The sequence below is a fragment of the Osmia bicornis genome, chromosome 8 (assembly GCF_907164935.1).
Source record: "Osmia bicornis bicornis chromosome 8, iOsmBic2.1, whole genome shotgun sequence".
In the NCBI taxonomy this organism is placed as follows: Eukaryota; Metazoa; Arthropoda; class Insecta; order Hymenoptera; family Megachilidae; genus Osmia; species Osmia bicornis.
In genome coordinates, this window is record NC_060223.1 from 5,640,932 (window position 1) to 5,659,087 (window position 18,156).

Here is an 18,156-nt window from a genome sequence, read left to right on the forward strand (position 1 = left end):
CTTCGTTTTCCTACAGTCATTCAGTAATTCATCTCGAACAGAAGCTGCTCTTCGTATAATTAAAAACCACAAAAGACGGAAATTCTATAAGAAATACAACATTTAGTTTATTCTGCGAATTTCTAAGCGATAATTTTTTTAACAATACCGCGCGAAAAAAAAAAAAGAAAAAAATGATAGATCTATGCTTTTTTGTCAACGTATATTGTCCCATTCGATGTGTTTACAAAATTAACATCCGTTCGATTAAAAATTTCATTTCCGGAACAAAAGTAGATTGAAATTTATTAAAGGAAGTTCAGGGATATCGGGCCGATGAGTTTGGACGTGACTTTGCGCTATCCTATATCTGTAGGAAAAAAAGAAAAAAAGGAAAAATGTTACATGACTTCCTTTTTAACATCACATTTCTTAAATGATTAATATTAAAAAGATATTAATTAATGATTATTACTATCGGTTAAGAATTAGATAATATATTAATACTAATAGTGTACAACCATACGTTATTTTTTCTTTTTCTTGCGGGCGTTAAGGATATAACATTGTGAAATGTTTTTTTTTTCTTTCGTATTTAGGCTCGTGTCTAATCGGTTCTTGAATAATATTACTTTCTCTATCATTCGTACATATACATACAACACGTACACGCGCTTCCATACAATATATTTCAACACGTTTACACAAGGTTTCTTCACGTATTCTAGGTTGCTTGCTGTTTTTTCTTTTCTTTTTTCCTGCCACGCATAATATAAGGAAATAAACACATACTCGGAAATAACAGGCACACTTCCATCTGCTTTTCCGTCTCGGCAATAATTTGTTTCTTTTTTTTTTTTCTCTTTTCGAATCTGTTCAAAGAGGAGAGCAGCTTCGAGTCGCAATTATATTACATGTTTTATTTCAGCCCGCTGCGTTCTCTTAAGGATGAATTACATTGAATCTTTATATGTTATTTTTCTTAACCGTTTAGGGACCTTAACTAAAGTGTCCGATTAAGTTTTGTTTTCCTTTCATCGGAAATTATCGTTAAGCTCTGCGTCTTCCTCTTTTTTTTTTATGATCGTTCAACAAAATAAACTCTAGCGACGGTAATCGGTAATTACATCGTTAATTTTACGTATATACATACGCTTTTAGTTTTAATATGTATATAGCGGAGTAAACATTTATATACTAGATCTTGAGCGAAGATCAAAAACATTATTCTTATCGACACTTTTACAATCATTTCTCTGGATTTTAATTCTTTCCTCTGTGTTCTTCATGATTCCCTCTGTTTTTCCCTTCGCTCTTAGATTTTTCATGCAAAATTATGCAAACTGCTCAACTTTGCAGAAATTTAGGCGAAACCAAATCCTTCGCTACATTCGTGGATCGCTTTTAACAAATTCGTGCGAAGCTTGTCGTACGTTTCGTAAACGGGTAGATCCAGTTGATTGAAACTAGGGAGAAAAGATGTGTCATGAAATATTTGTTAATGGAATTTTTTAAGTAAAAGATAAATTGGATATGCAATATATACCATGTGTGTGCCGAGGGAAGTCTGTCTGTAGATCTATCTTCACGGTGAATTTGGAATTTCTGTATACCATTCATTCCTTCTAAAGCAGCGAAACCTTGCAGCGGTACTTTTGAAGTTCCGGTAACGAATTGTAAAAATTTAGCTCTGTCTGCCTGATCAAAACCACGTAATGCCCGCCAGAACCACTGGATCTAAGTTAAACAAATAATATATTTGATATAGCATTATTGATTTATCAATTTAAATCAATATTATGAATATGTTTGAATGACTGGAATACATACTTGTAGAGAGTTTGCGCTATACTTATGATATTCAGTATTGGCCTTAAGATCTTCGATATCTACATTAGGTAACCCACTAATTAACAACTCAAGTTCTTGTTCATTGAATATAGAGATCAGTCGTTTCGGAATAATATCGTAAAAACCTTCTAGGAACGCGTTCAACCTATAAACAGAAACAGAAAATATTACATCTTGTAATAATCACATTTATCTATCTCTAATTTATTTTACTTACTGTTTACGAATAGCTCCGGTCATTTTCATTTGACAAACGAGCCGAATGTATTCTAGTTTCGTTTCTTCGGTGACGACGATGTTACGTCCGTTTGGTATTAAATCTCGTACATCATTAACACCAAATTCATTAACCTAAAAATATTATACAGATTTTAAAATAATTACTCGTCAACGTAGTAATAAATAAATTAAAGAAACATTGAAATGTACCTCCGTGGAAAACGTTAATTCGTATCCAAGATCAGCGATATTGTGCTCAGTGAGATATACAAGACCTTTATAAAAGCTATAGTCTTCGCTTTCCATATCGGTATGTTTTACCAATATTCCCAGAATATGTTTATAAAAACTACGCGTAAAGTAACATTCTAGAAGTTTGTTGTCGTAGATTGCTTTAGCTGTAGAAATAATTATTAATATTAGTTACAAAACAGGATATAATATAAACATTTTTCTAATATAGCAGGAAAGAAAATACTTACCAATAACTCGACCGACAAATTTGTAGTAACATAAGTGGTTAGGGTTGCAGTGCGAAGAAGAGTTTATCATATATGTTACACGATCGCCGGGGCTCACAGTGAACAGAGCATACATAGGGTTGAAAATTTCTCTGGAAATGATGACGTACCATTCTCTGAGTAATCCTCCAGCGTCTTGACCTTCCTCACCTACAATAAAGAATTATTAATTTTTAAATAGTCGAGTTTCGAACTATTCGGGTTGGTTCGGGAAACATCGGCCGGACTCGGGCGGGTGTCCGATACATACGTGAAGTCGGATAGCTCGACTATTTCTAATTCTTATATACTTGTTAATACTTGCAATAAGCATGTGCAAAATCTGTTTTATGTGGAAAAATAATACTTGTAACGAATTTATTTGAAATGATTCAAAATAGATTTTGAACATGCTTATTGCAAGCACTAGCAAGTACATGAGAGTTGGATCGCGGGAGCTCGTCCGAATCTGCCCGACTTTATCCGACCTGACCCGAAATAGTCGGACACCCGGCCAAGCCCGCCCGACTTTTTCCGAGCACGTAATATCGGGTACATCCCTATTAAATACACGTCAAAGAACAATCCTAACATGTAATACTATTTGTTACAGATTTGATGTACCTTCAAAGACGATATAGAACCGATTCTTCCACTCGTCAGCATTTCGCCTATGAAGTTGCCGGAATGAATCTTCAAACACATGACTCCTACGAACATGCACTGCTAATTCCTCCCTACGAATGCCTTCATCCATTCGTTCCAACTCTGTACGGAAGTATCGTCTCTTTACGTCGAAGTCGAGAACTCTGGTGTGATCCACTAACACAGAGAATGGTCCATCCGCTAAATGCGTGGTGGTCTGGCGAAGGATTTGGTTTAGGACAGTTCTGTGCGTTTCTGTAATGAAAATATATGACATTAATTTTTCTATGCTTATTAATTTTTATATTAAGGAAATTTAAGGACTGTGTTATACCGGCAAATTTGAGGAACTTAAGCTGGTCCGGTGGAAGAGTCTTCTGTGGCGGAGGTGTCATATCCCATGAAGTGTTAATAGTAGCCTCAGATTGGGATGTACCTTCGTTGTCTGAGTATATCGGTGAAACTGGTGCTAGATCAGGAATAACCTCCCTGTTGTCTGCATTTGTATTTATCTGACGATCACGAGAAATGCTCGATGACGAATGAACCAAGAAAAATGCTTCTACCGCGGGCTGTAAAATATAATAAATTATACGATTAGATAATTCCAAGAGTGAAGATTAAAAAATTTGTAATTAATCATCTTACCTGCAGAACTAGAACTGCATGATGATCTGGAGTATATTCCAATTCCAATAAACAGGCGCTAAGTGTCTCCCACAAATGATCCAGTACTAAACTTTCACTTAATAATGGAAGCTTTTCTTCGCCTATTAAAAAAGAATTTCATAATATATTTTATGTTCTTAATTTATGAATGATTGAATTACAAAAATTTCACAACAATTACCTCCTTCTGAAGATTGATTAGTGTTTCCAGTATCTACAGAACTTTCTGAAGTTTGGTTAGCTATAAGAAGATTAAATTTTAATTACTTGTTTTATTAAAGGAAAATGTTAACGATAAAATTGTTTTCAGATGTACCTGTCTTTTTATTATTCGCTAAGCGCACAGCTTCCCTTATTTGTACGATCACTTTAAGTATTCTTAAGAAGAATGCCTGACTAGAAGTTTTGCTAACAAGGGCAGCCATGGATGGTAACTGAAGATCACTTCCAGCTTTAACTTTACTCGGTGCAGTGACCACTACGCTCTCGTTTGTAAACCTATCTAAAAGAATTCCTCGGGAACCACCGCTGCTGGTCGAAGGTTGATCATCCATAGAATTTCGTCTGAGTTCACGATTCAAAACCTTCAACTCCATCATTAGATCCTTTATATGCTCGCAAACGACATTTGCCAATTCCATAGCGCCTTCCAATAATAATTTCAGTATTAATTGTTTAGTAGGATCAGGACAGTAAGACAAATTGAGCAACAAAGCAGTTGCATCCTCCAACCCTTCCTCTGAACAACTCTTGCTGGTTAAAACTTGAACAGCCAATCTGAGATGTTCCTCAGGAGCAGCGATGCTCTGTTCTTTGTTCATCTCCATCCTCTTGTTCTTATTTCCTTCCTGTCTACAGTAAGGATTCACTTCTGTCAGTCCAATGGAGATCAGTGATAGCAGTCTCAAAAGTTTATCAGTTAATTGACTGCTGCGTTTAATAACGGACCAATTCAACATGGATATTAATTGACCGAATGCGGACGATTCGAAGGTAGTCATACTGTGCTCGGAATCGTTTCCTAAATTCGTATTCGAATGCGATCTAGCGACAGACTTTCCTTTCTTCGAGGCACACGAGTCTAGTTTCAACAGCATGTCCCAGAAATCTGGCTGATCGCTTTTCCCTGGTTTGGACGCGGATTTACTCTTCAAACCACCCTCTTCTTTGTTACACGAATCTTTGTCCTTGTTACTTTCTTTCTCGTCTGATTCCTTAGATTTGATTGGCACAAAATAACCGGGAAAGCCTTTAGCCAACGATATCAGCAGCTCCAATGTATGTCTGTAAAAATACAGATGATTATATCTCAAGATAACAGACGAATTTTCAATTGATGAAAATATTTATTAATTTACCTGCATACTGTGGGCGCTGCCTGAGGATGAATGGCAATACTACTACCTTGTCTCTCTGATTTCTTACCACCGTGTCTTACAATGTGGAAAACATTTGCTCTGCATCCTAGTGCAGCATCAATGCTAATGTTCAACCATGATTGTGCATTACTTCTTTGGTCAAAAATTTTAGGAGCACTGAAAGAAGGAACAAATGATTAATCATTCAACTTGAATTAAATTAAAGATAAATAAAGGAAGGTCCTTACCAATAATCGTGGTGCATCATAGGTACCAAGCTTTTCCTTCTGAATTTCCCACCAAAGTCCATGGCTATGTCTTTATTCTCATCGTTACTTCTTTCCATGATACTCAGCAATGCTCTGACCACCCACTCCCTAGTGCTGCCATGATAGCAAAGATTCCTGATAACCCTATGGAGCCTGAGAGTGTTAATTTTCGGTTCATCGACAAACAACAACACCAACACACAAGCCATGGATTCGTGATCCAACAACTGCCTGCCTCTGAGTCTCAGACTGGCTCCTTGATGCGTTATACCAGAATCAAAACGGGTGTTCCACGGCTCCCATTGCCCTCTCTGCGCTACCGTGTGAATCGCGAAACGAGTACCACCCCCTGTACGTCTACCGGAGGTCCTCAATATACTGGACAAGGTGGTGTTCCCTTGGCTAACATGGTTGAGGAATCTTTCTTGCATTATGTGCCTGTTCCTCGCCTCCCATTCCCTGCGAAGATTCTGAGCCTCCTGAGCTAAATCCGGCGGAAGGACCGATATCTGCGATTCTTCCATGTCGGTCAGAATCGCCTGTCGAAGAGCAGGCTGTAGATTCTGGAAGAACGCAGCCGCGTCGACCGGATCCTCAGGGTTCGCGCTCGCAGCCGCGTGTCGTTGTTGCTCCAAGCGTTGCTGGGCGAGAACCTCCTCTTGAATGGCCGGAGGTAAAGCGGCAAGAAATTCTGGATTCACTTCCACGGGTCCTGTTAATTCTTCAACTACTGTTGCCTGCGCTCGTTGCCTGATTCGTTGAAGTCTCAGCTGTTCAGCTATAACTTCGTCCCTCATGTCTTCTGGCAACGCAGCTAGGAATGACGGATCCACTCCATCCGGCAATTGCTGTTCTTGAGACGGTTGCTGGACCTGTTGCTGTTGCTGTTGTTGCTGCGGCGGTGGTTGTTCCTGCGACTGCTGTGCTGGTTCTGGTTGCTGTTGAGCTTGTTCTTGGGACTGCTGCGGTTGTTCCGACGCCTCTGCGTTAACGGTGCCCGAGGTGGAAGTGGTGGGATCTTGGTTCACCACGTTAGCGTTTCGTTCGACGTTCGACTGACTGTCGTCGGTGAAAATTCGGATCCATTCGGAGCAATCGATTTCTCTCAACAGATCCTCGTTAGCCTCTTGACTGAAATCTACAACTATGGAGGTGTTGGAACGATTGGACGTATCGTTCGTGTTGGATCCTTCGACGATGCGTTCGGACTGTCTCAGTCTACTCGCTACAGAAGCGCACGGACCAAGCACAGAGTCGACTATACTTTCGGCAAGTTCCAAAGTTGGGTTCCTGTTAGTTATTCGAGGGTCTCTAGGTTCTGAGGGCTGTTCCTCGGGCGGCGGGGGAGGCGATCGCTCCTCGTCCTCTTGAACAGTCGCGTCCATCTCTCCGGTTACGTCGATTATGTCCTCGTCCGGTGTGCGTTCAGGTCGAGTCGTTTCGACGCAAGTTTCGAATCTGGGAACGAAGTCGGTTATGTCCTCTCTTTGGGAGGTCGATGCGGTTGATATCTGTTCTTCCATGGGTATCACGGTGGACGAGCCAGACTCTGTGTTATTCAAATGATCCTTCCCCTCCTTCCCATCCTTCTCGTTCTTCTTCTCAGAAGCGTGCTGCTTCTTACGTCTCTCCCTTCGTTCAGCTAATTCAGCATTCCTATACTTCTCCAGTCCGGGGATCAGTTTGTACACAACGCCCATGCAGCAGTCCGTCTGAGAATCTCCATCGAGTAATTTGCTCTCCTCTATCCACCAATGTAAAGCGGTCGGGGTACTGTTTAAGGTGGCTGCTAGGCTGGGTCCCAGGAGATAACCAGATTGATCCACAAGATCTATCTGTTCCTCTTCTTGGTTCGTTAGTATTCCAAGACCGTTGTCCATCAGGACGACGCGGGTGTCCCGGAAACTGGATGCCAGAACCTGACTGGCGGATAAAGGAAGCGCTTGGGCAGCCGGTCCTAGAAGTCTCTGCAGTATTACCGGTGGATTCGGGTTCCGCGAATTCGGTATCTGAAGGTACTGATACCTCCGCGGTCGCAGAGCCCTCTGAGCCCTCGTACCGCCGGCGTCCAAACCGCCCTGTGGTGTTAACAGTGGATGGGAATTAATACCGCTGCTCTCGGATACCGAGGGTGGGTCCTCGAACAGGCCCAAAGGTAAAGGAAACGTTGTATTCCACGGAAGGCTAGATCGCGGTGTTACCGTAGCGGATGTATTACATTGTCCTGATTATCAATATTGTGCCGAATCATCACGACATTGCTACCCTCGCGCTCGGTCGACGGGAACATACGGAATACACCGCTTTCCCCGACATCCTCGTAAAATTCGATCCCATCCTCCTCGTAATTCGACGATTCCTCCTCCTCCTCTTCCTCTTCCTCCTCGTTCTCTTCGCCGTCGTCCTCCTCCTCCTCCTCCTCGTCCTCGTCGTCCTGTACCTCGTCCTCGTTGTCGTCGGATGGATTGCTGTCCGAGTCCGAGTCGGAGCTGAGAAGATCCTCTCTTATCGTCGCGTCTCGCGTCGGGTCGAAATCGGCCTCCCCGTCACGTATCGCGAGACTTTCGTCGTCGATGTCCATGGGTCTGTGAGGCCGCGAGGACTGGTCCTCCGCCACGCCAGAGCCGTCCCTGGAAAACAGTACACTGCTTGATTATAAGTACAGCAGCTTACATGAACCTAGAATGCTAATATTTATTTACATTATTCATTTTCTATTCTATTCACGTTATTAATCAGTACCTTTCCAGAAGCTGATCCATGATGTCCTCGAGAACAGCCTCCTCGTGCACCTGGCTCTCGGACGTAGGCTCGAGGCTCTCAGCAGTGACGGATATATCGTGTTCCGTGTTTTCAGCGTCCTCGTTTGTCTCCTCGCCGACCGCGTGCGTCGCCTCCGACGTAGTGGTTCCTGTCTGTTCGCCGATAGGCTCTTCTTGAACGGTCCTGCTTTTCGGTTTCGAGTATTTATTGTTAACAGCACCAGGCATTGGTTGGTTTATGATTCGTGAAAGCGTCTCCAAAGGTTTCAATGCAGCATTAATGGTACCAGCCATGTTGGGACTGGATAGGTCAAGACTATGAGGGATCTTTGCCAGATCAGTTATTATCCCCTTCCTCAACATGATTCTGACAATGTAATTGACATTGTTGCACTGTTGCACCTTTAAGGAAGCTCTCAATGGATTATGGGGAGTCGGTGGACAGCTATCGATCATAGTGGAGATCAAACCGATCAATAATTGCAGCTGGGCATGTTTCTCGGAGCTCTCAGGAAGAGCCAAGGTTCTCGTCAAGGCTGCCTTCACTTCGGTAACCAGAATTGTTTGAGCATCAGGAGAATGATTGCAAGAGGCGATCGCAGCTATCAGCATCCTCGCCATGTTGTACTGTTTGTCGTTGGAATTCTCTGGCAACATTGGTAAAAGTTTGTCCAGGAGAAAGGCAAGAGCAGTGGTGTCCTCTGTAACCATTTCACTTTGCCCTGCTCTGTACACGTGCTCTGTAATCAAACCCGCCACCGCGCTGTACGAACGAACAGCCTCGGCAAGTATCTTCAGAATAGCAGACTTTGCCAGCAGAGGTTTCTTTGCCTCTTCCGGCTCGGCTTTAGCAGCACCGCTGGTTTCTGGGTAGATCTTCATAGGGATTATCTGAGAGACTTGGTCGTCCTCGTCGAGAGTGTCATTCGTTGTAGTAGCATTGTTCCTCAGGACATCTCGTCGAGAGGTTTCCACAGTGGAATTTAAGTAAGACGCCTTCTTCTCCGGGCTTCTGGTGGGCGTGGAGGATTTATCGTCAGAGGTGACCGGCGTTGGTTTTATAAGAGCGTTCAGGAGATCCTTCACCACGGATATGGAGGCCTCTTCCACCATGGGCAAGGCTAATGTATGGCTGGGTGGAAGAGCCTTCACTATCAGCCTGTTATCACCATCCTCTTTCCTCAACAAGCTAATGTCGACTCTTAGAATGTTGGCGCAGACCTCTCTGTAAACCTCCGGGTTGCGACAGACAGCGCTGTTGATCTGGCGAGTCATGAAGAGGATCTCCTTGCACGCCGGTGGTATGTTACCCTGGGTGCGACTGCGGATCACCTTCTCCATGGTCTGGCGAAGGGTGCGCGGCTCCTCCAAAGCGTGGCGTATCAGAAGGGTGCAGAGATTGATGCAACCAGCGAAGCTACTCGATTCGGCCATCTCCAACAGAAGCTTCACACCCCCCTCGCGAACGAATATCTCCGCGTTCTCGTAATCTCTGGTGAACCGCAGACATACTTTCATGGAGGCGTGCAAGGCATCTCGGTCGACAGGAATGGCCATTAATTTGACGCAGGCGCGTATTATTCCTGGAGCCATGCTGGGATCCAATCCTTGGAGAACAGTGTTCCTTTTATCGTCTATTCGATTTTCATCGGTGTCCATGTTGGTGTCGGACCCAGAACCACCGTCTTCGTTACCCATGTGTAATTTAAAGCCCATGGTTATGGGTCTCCTGTTGTCGCTTTCCTCGTTCACTTGAGTCATGGAAGAAAAGTTGATCACGTATCTTCGTTTGTTGCACGTTACTCTGGTACTGGATTCTCCGGCCCAGTACGCATCATTGATGATCCTATTGTTCACGGATGAATACCATGTCCACCTTCCTGTACTCAGATCGAACCATTTCCACATTCTGTTTGTTATTTTATACATGAACTCCTTTCGTTTCTTCAATATCGCTACTTTCTCCAGACGTTCGATGAGCAGCAACAAAGGCGCCAGCCATTTAGGTGTCTTCGCAGCAGGTGTGTCTTTGTTACCCTCTTTGACGATTCTATTTTTATTCGCCGTCAGTGGACCCTCGCTCAACACCAACAAACGCACCAGTTTGTTCAAGATAGCATATTCCTCTACAATCTGAGCGCACGGTACTCGCATCTCTTGGAACGTTCCCTCGAAGAACATGGTGTACAGATAGATGCGTCCAGTAACTTTGTTAGCCTCCTCGCATTCCACCAGTCGCGCGCCAGCACTTGGATCTTGACTCTCAGCGATCCCAATCAGATAATCTATCAGACTGCCTATTTCCTTCATCAGTTGTCGCAGCATGTTATCGCGCCATTCGTCACCGTTTCTCTTAGCAATGGCGACTAGTAGGTCGCAGATTCTGTATACAGTATCAGGCATGAGGTCCAGTAGGTTCAAACACTGAGTCAAAGCACTGCGAGTGAATTCGTCTATGCTTTCCGTTATGGTAGTCTCGCGAGTTGGTTCTTCCGAACCGAATACTTTCTTCGTTTCCGTTTCTCCAAGAGACATCGCTATAGCGTGCATTATCTGATCGTCGTCTACCAATTCCAGGTCCATTATCAGGTCTTGCCCGCTCGCATCGCCTGCTGGGACATCCGATCTGCGCAAGGTGGCGGGATTAGTCAGAAGGTAATCTGTGGCTTGTTCAACGGTTAAGGTATGGAGCAATGCTTCTATGCAATGAGCCCTGCTGAAACCCATATCCATCAGTTGTCTAAGATGTTCTGGATTCACGTCCGGTTCCAGTTCCTCTCTGTCGGATATCGTTCCAGTTCTTGCAATTCCACTGGTTCCACTGGTGCTACCAGAGATCGCTGCTTCGGTATTTTCTTCTTTCTGAGCGTGTTCTTTAATGATCTGTTCGCTTCTCAAAATGTGCCGTAAAATGGATAGGATTAATTCTGTCATGTGGGCCCCATAGCTCTTCAATGGTTTCTTTCCCCACATTAGCATCACTGCTTCGAAAGCCTCCTTGTGTATGTCGGTAAGATATTTGATCGGGTCGAATGTTTCGTACACTTTATATATTCCAGTGCATTTTAGAGAAACAACGTAAGGTGAATCTAGCAAAGTTTTGGGATTCACCATTTTCTCTAAGATCATCAGCCAACCGTCTAAGAATTCTCCAGTGCAGTCAGGTAAGTTTGGATGTTCCAATCCTTCGGCTAAGGGAAATTGCCCTCCTCCTGATAGTACCCAATGGAAAGCACTGAAAATAAATAATTCATAATTAAATTATCTAAAAATTAATTAAATAATATACAGTGAGAGGGAAAAGTAAGTAGACACTGTTCAAGATAGAATACTTCGGTTAAAATTGGACGAAATAACTTGAGGTTTTTTGAGAAGCTATAAAAATTAATTCACTAAAATATGTATTTTTCACGATTTCAATAAATTATAATTTTTTAAAACGATGAAGATTTTAGTGAATTAATTTTTATAGCTTCTCAAAAGACCTCAAGTTATTTAGTCCAATTTGAACCGAGGTATTTTATTTTGAACAGTACTTTTGCCCAGTATTTGTCGAATTAGTAATGAAAACTTACGCAAAGAACGCATTTTGTCCGCCTAATTTAACAAATTTCTGTAGCATCAGGTGAAACGGATAACCTTTCTCATCGAACAACGCAGGGGGTACAAAGCTGAGGGTGCACATCAAGAAGGTCACTTGAAGTTTGGGCACCGTTGACGGTGGTAACTTGTCCCATGATAATCCACGAATCAGTACGTAATTCAACGCAGTCGCTACGCTCCTCGCTGCTTGCGAAGGAAGAGCCGGTATCAAAGACATCTGCTGTCCCCTGCGTTGCCTGAGCGGGGAACCCATGCAAAGCTTTACGAGAATAGCGAACAGTTCAGCCAATGCTCTGCCCATTTTAGACGTGAGTCCCAACAAGTGTTTAGGATAGGCGAATCGATGAGAACTCGGAGATGCCCTTCCAGTTGTAGTAGGATTTGGTTTCTCGTCCACCTCCATAGGGACTGGCGGTGGATCTGTGCTCAGAGCTTCCATAGCTGTCGTCATTCCGTTGCTTCCCATATCTGAGGATGCAGCGCCGGACCAACCAGAACTCTCTCCCTCGGTCTTCGATTCAGGTGGCACCAGTTTATCCATATCTTCCTTTCCAAAATCACATCCAGAAGGAATAAAATCTTCTGTCGTGAGTGCCAACAACGCTGTGCTCTCCCAAATCAGAGCTGTATACAACTCTGAGAGACCTTTCAAAACCGTCAGACCCAGCTCTGATCCCCAGTGGTTCATGGCTAAATTTCTGATCTCGCTTTGACTGGTGCGGCACACCTGAGCGAACATTATTATGTAGCCATAAGCGGCGTTCATAGCGTGAAGCAAGGGTGTCGCTGTGTCGCTGGTAAAAGCTGTCTCTAAATTCGGAGCAGAAACGAGTTCGTGTAATAAAACAGAACCTCCTGGAGCTTCCATGTAATTGTACAATGGTTTCAATAAATTCAAAACCTCGTTTAATTGGGACAGGCCAGTTTTCAAGACCAGCGGTTCGCGAGCAAGATTCAAGATACTTTTACAAACTGAAGCCACAGCCTGAGCTGTCTGGGCGACTGAATAATCCACTGGAAGATTGGGCAGTCCCAGAATTGACAATAGGGGTACGAGGCCCTTTTGGGCAACGAATTCTCTGCAGTGATCGTCGGTTGAATTATTGCTCAGAATAGCATCAACGAACTTTGTAACATTCTGTATATATTCCATCAAAGCTATCGGTGTTTTTTCCCTGGGTTGAGGTGGTGGACCGGATTGGGCGGAGGACGAAGAAGACTGTTCTTCGCGTTGGGTGTGAGAGCTCGTACTGGCTTCCTCTTCGTCGTCTTCCTCCTCGTCGCTGCTACTTCCACCTCCGCCGCCTCCTCCTCCACCAGAATCTCCCACACCAACTCCAACGGACTGTCCCGAGGATTGGCGACTCCCGGAATTCGAATTCGACTGCGAACTGTCGAATTTATCCTCGGCTTGCAAGCAGATGTAACGTGGATCGCAGCCCATCACGCAGAGCTCTTCCAACAGCTTTATAACCGCGGCGATCGCGTCGACTTTCAAGCTCGGCTGATGTCTCATCAATTCGTCCATCGCGTTGCCCAGGTTCGAAGCCGTGTCGCCCAAAGGATCCGTGCTCCGACGTCGTTTCATCGCGGGAAGGTACATCGGCGATAAGAGTACTTTGAATAAGCGCTCGAACGGACGTCGCTTCACGAATGACTCCAGACCTCGTTGATTTAAGCACAGGGCACTGAACACGTTAGGCAACGATCCCAGAACTTCTCTACTGGCTGGAATCTCTTTAATGAGCAAAGCGTGTAACACGACGTCGGTCAATCCGTTGTCCTGCAGAGAGGACAACAAAGAAGGCTCTTGAAAGACGTATACGGTTACGACGTCAGTCGCGAGAAGGAACAGAGAAGGCCCGTAATACTCTGAATTGCTAATAATATGTTTCAAAGAAGAAGGTAAAGTGCCTTCCATAACGTGTCTGATGCTGTCGGAAAAAGCTGGGTCTTGAATAATTTTCTTTGTAAAATTTAACATTGATTTTAAAACCGCAGCACGTTGAGGCAGACAGGTCTTCCCGGTCTTCAACGCCGAATAATCTGGTATCTGTTCGTTTTTCTCGTCCGCTTTAGAGCTCATATTTTCGTCTTCCGAAAACTCCATAGGGGGATTAGAGGATTCCTCCCGTTCGTCGAACGCTTCGTTCATGCGACGCGAGGTCGCAGGATTCTCCTCGCGATCTACAGATCGTTCGCGAGCAATCTGCGGGCTGTCCTGGTAATGCGACGGTTCTATTTCAAACGGTTGCTCCTTTCTGCAAATGTTCACCTCCATGTCGAGACGATTAATGAAGCTTTGTAGGCCACCGTGTGCTTGAAATCCTTGCATATCTATGTTCGTTATTAAATCTATCACACGAACTGCTCTTGTTACAAACTGCAATTGAATTGATCGAATATGTAACGCGATTATTATAGAAATTTATGTGCGATACAATAACAAAAGGCTGGTGAAATCTTACCGTTATGTGTTCCAGCTCGCTTCCAGGCCAGTTTATGATTTTTAATAAGCTTTCCATCATTCCACAGCTGACAAGAGACTCGCCTCCGGCTTCGTAACTTGCTAGATGATAAAGAAAGCTGAATAACGCTGTTACGAGAGACAAAGGAAAAGGTTGACCATCGGATTGCGGTGAAATTAACGACGTAATGCAAGTGCGAATTAATACAGGAAGAAATCCGTGATAGGAGCTAGCTCCAGTGACGTCGATGATCATGTTTAACCTCGAGCCAGGTTTTCTGAAAAATAAATAAATAAATTTAGCACCGATGGAATTAATGATTTCTACTGTCGAATTATAAAATCTTTTCTTACTTTGGAAAATGTGGGTTACGATCTAAATGTATAATACTAGTAAGAGTTCGCAGTGCTGCTGCACGAATTTCAACGAGATGTGCGTGTGGAAGTTCCAACAATTCAACTAACTCTTCTAATAATCCAGGATGCAGTAAACAACGTGCATTCTCCTCCAGTTCGCTATTATATACAAGTACCGATAATGCTTGCAACCGGGCGTGTACACACTGCAAGCGTCTACGGTAATCAGAAAAGCTGTGCGCCAGCCTTATGTGTGTGAACAACGCGATTTGTCGATCTTGGGGTACGTTATAGACTTTTAATAAATCATTCATTATCTGTGCCGGTGTTTTACCAAGTTTGTCTACGTTCTCTATGTGTATGCACGTTACGAGATTCGTTTGCCCAGATTTCTTAGTACCGCTACTCGAGTTGGTATTCGACGCGTCTGTCGTTGGATTTTCCGCATAAAATTCGAAATGCAGCGTCGTGGCACTCGCCGGAAGCGGTTTGTCCGGATATTCTTTACAACATTCCGCTAAACCAAATCCGTTCTCCTTACCACCCCAACTCTCCGCAAGAAGATTGAGTCTACTTAACAGCGCTTGCCTTTTGTCATTGTTCAAACGTGCAATGAAATTGCTACGTTTACTAAACATATAGAGGATGTTTAGTACGCCAAGTACAACGTGCATGTCGCAGCTTGATAACAATGTTACAAGATGCTCCATACTGTTGTACAAATGCCGAGAGTACGAATGCTCAATGACCAATGTTGTGAGATGGAGAACCCATAGAAGAAGCTCTTTCGCCTGTAAACGGTTGTATAAATATTATATCATCATTCCTTGCTTTTAATTAAAGTTACGTAACAATAAAAATTATAGAATAATTGTACCTCTCTATTCTGAGGGAGATCACAGGCTAGCTCCCATGGATTGTCTGGACTTTTTGTTGCGGCTTCCTCCAAAATACTATCGCTTAGATCTAACACATCGATCCAATGAAACAATTCGCATTTACCAAAAGTCCAAGCGTCTATTTGTTTCAGCTCTTCCAGCAGCTCTGCGTGGGAGCAAGAGCGCAACTTGCTTATAAGAGCCTGGCATTCCGCGGGCTGAAAATTTATTCATTTGTAATATATTCATATGTTTTATTTTCAGTTAACGCTATTCTCTTCACCCTTAAAGAATTATTACTTACGGGTACAGAAGTGTACTTCCTCAATTTATTTCTATCAATTTTCATTTTGGCAGGTTAAGGGTTCCTTTGTAAATTTAAAATCTGAAACATTATTTTACATATAATTTATGTGTCGTTAGGAAACTTCATGGATGTAAGGATATCACAATAATTTTTTTACTAATGTTAAATGAAATCATGTTTCCTTAATCGCTATATACATATATATTATTAACATATATGATCTTATTTTATTAAATCTTCTTAAATTAAACAAATCATTAAAGTAAAAATTATTGCACAACTGTTAACACATAACTGATGATAAATATCTTTTACTATTCATTCACACAAAATTATCAGTTTTCTTTTATGTATGTCAAGATATGATGAAACAAATGTGAAATAAGTTTACACAATATTAATGCAATTATTTTCAACAAAAGCAACAAGATCATTAATTGATAACAATTCAATACTAATTTTACACAATAGTACAAAATTTCTGATTATATTCTTAAATAATATTTTGGTAGGTGTATATATTTAATGGTTTTTTTTTTAAACATACAAATTTCGTACATCATAGACAATATTAAACAAAAAAATTACAATGTAACAGTAAATTAGTATATAAAAATAAAAACATTTTTTTACATTAAAATCAGTTACAAAAAACGTCCATATGGTTTTCTGAAGATAAAAATAGAATTATGCTTATTAATAAATAAATCCTTGGGCATCGATAGTTTTAACAAAAAAAATGTTGAAATAATAATTTATTAATGAAACGACATATCGTAACAAAGAAATTTGTATTGATTTCAAAAATCAGGGTACAGATGCAGTAATTTTAGACACAATATTCATAAAAGGAGTAACAATGACGTTACAAAGCTCGCGACAATGATCAAAAACATGACAAATCGTAACAAAACGTACAATCTACGTCATAAATAGTAATTTAAGAAAAAAAAAATACCTAAATAAAGAAATACACGAACGATTACGATGCAAAGAAAATAAACAAAGAATAATTTGTGAAAAACTGTTTAAAAAAAAAAATGCAACGAATGCCTCGATGTTCTAGAAGATTGCACCGTTAGAAAGATGATAGAAACGAAAACAACCTGGATTCTCGTCAAGATGCAGAGTCATCGGTTTCTAAGGCCTAACCTAACTAGGCTTGCTCGATGAGTGTGAAGCAACAACAAAGGGGCGATATGCGCATAAAGAATTTCGAGATAATGAATATAGCTGTGAAATGACAAGTTGGATTGAGGATCAATTAAAAAATTCGTATCGTACGATGTATAAAGGTGGTGAAAGCAGAAAAAAATTGGTACTCGTGGCAAAACTTACCTATAGATAAGCCGACAAGGATTTGATAAACTCGTCCTCGTCGTACGGCCTTTCGATAAATTCGAGGTCGGAACGATGCGGCATCACGGCCGTCGGAAACCGTTCCGTCGGTGGTTCTTACCACCTTAATCGTCTTCGATTCGATTTGATATATTTCGCCAGCAAGACGCTTATTAGAATTTCGCACGGTACTAAATGGGGAGGGAGGAAAAAAAAAATAAAGCCCGAACGAATTTGAAGGAACGAGAATCGACCGGTTCCCGTGAGGCTAACTATCGAACGAGATCAAAACAAAACTTGGCGAGCGTGAATAGAGCGCGATCCTCTTCTATCGCTTAGCGCCAATCGGAGTACCGATCACCGCCATTTTAACCGAGGCTTTTCACGGAGAATCGTCCACCTTTCCTTTTAACCTTTTCGTAACGTGTGCTTCCGTACGCAAGCTTCTCGAACAATCTTACGAAAGTTCACGACCTTCGTACGACACTCCACAAACACTATACCACGATTCGATGATTCGACGACGAACACGATTTTAATCGCGCTCCTCAGTGCACTGCACTATTTCCTTGTGTACGCATACTCATGTAATAACACTATAGACAAGGCTTAACAATGCAACACTAGCTAACCACCGCTCTGCATCTTTTATCGAGAAATTTCTGAATACCGTACGCTTGCATTCTATTCACTGCGCAATACGGGAATTATGTGGCAAATGCGTCCTAATATTCACCGATATTTCTGATTCGTTCGTTGTCAAGAAACTCTACGTGTGATAGGACGCTTCGTAACCATCCGTAACTGTTCTTCATTATGTGTCGTCGCTGAACATGCGTTTAGAAACGCGTTGAGAAACTCGGTCGTGCATTGTGAAATAGTTACATGTGGATGCGACTTAAGGTACTGACCGATCTAGTGTTTCTCTTATTTTAACCAATTGCAACACACCTT

The 18,156-nt window shown here is 42.3% G+C and overlaps 1 protein-coding gene across 1 annotated transcript; it reads right to left on the reverse strand.

Annotated features, from left to right (window-relative positions):
- Nucleotides 1–183: 183 nt before the first annotated feature.
- LOC114875168 (E3 ubiquitin-protein ligase HUWE1) lies at nucleotides 184–18,039 on the reverse strand. Its single transcript, XM_029185148.2, is given in 21 exon segments — nucleotides 184–1,445; nucleotides 1,526–1,716; nucleotides 1,810–1,975; nucleotides 2,048–2,181; nucleotides 2,260–2,447; nucleotides 2,532–2,720; nucleotides 3,174–3,449; nucleotides 3,529–3,766; nucleotides 3,843–3,964; nucleotides 4,045–4,104; nucleotides 4,180–5,147; nucleotides 5,222–5,398; nucleotides 5,470–7,696; nucleotides 7,699–8,135; nucleotides 8,233–11,487; nucleotides 11,828–14,238; nucleotides 14,324–14,600; nucleotides 14,677–15,470; nucleotides 15,557–15,775; nucleotides 15,862–15,942; nucleotides 17,203–18,039. Coding segments are annotated over 20 exon segments (12,477 nt in total). The 5' UTR covers nucleotides 15,907–15,942; nucleotides 17,203–18,039; the 3' UTR covers nucleotides 184–1,342.
- Between the last annotated feature and the right edge of the window lie 117 nt (nucleotides 18,040–18,156).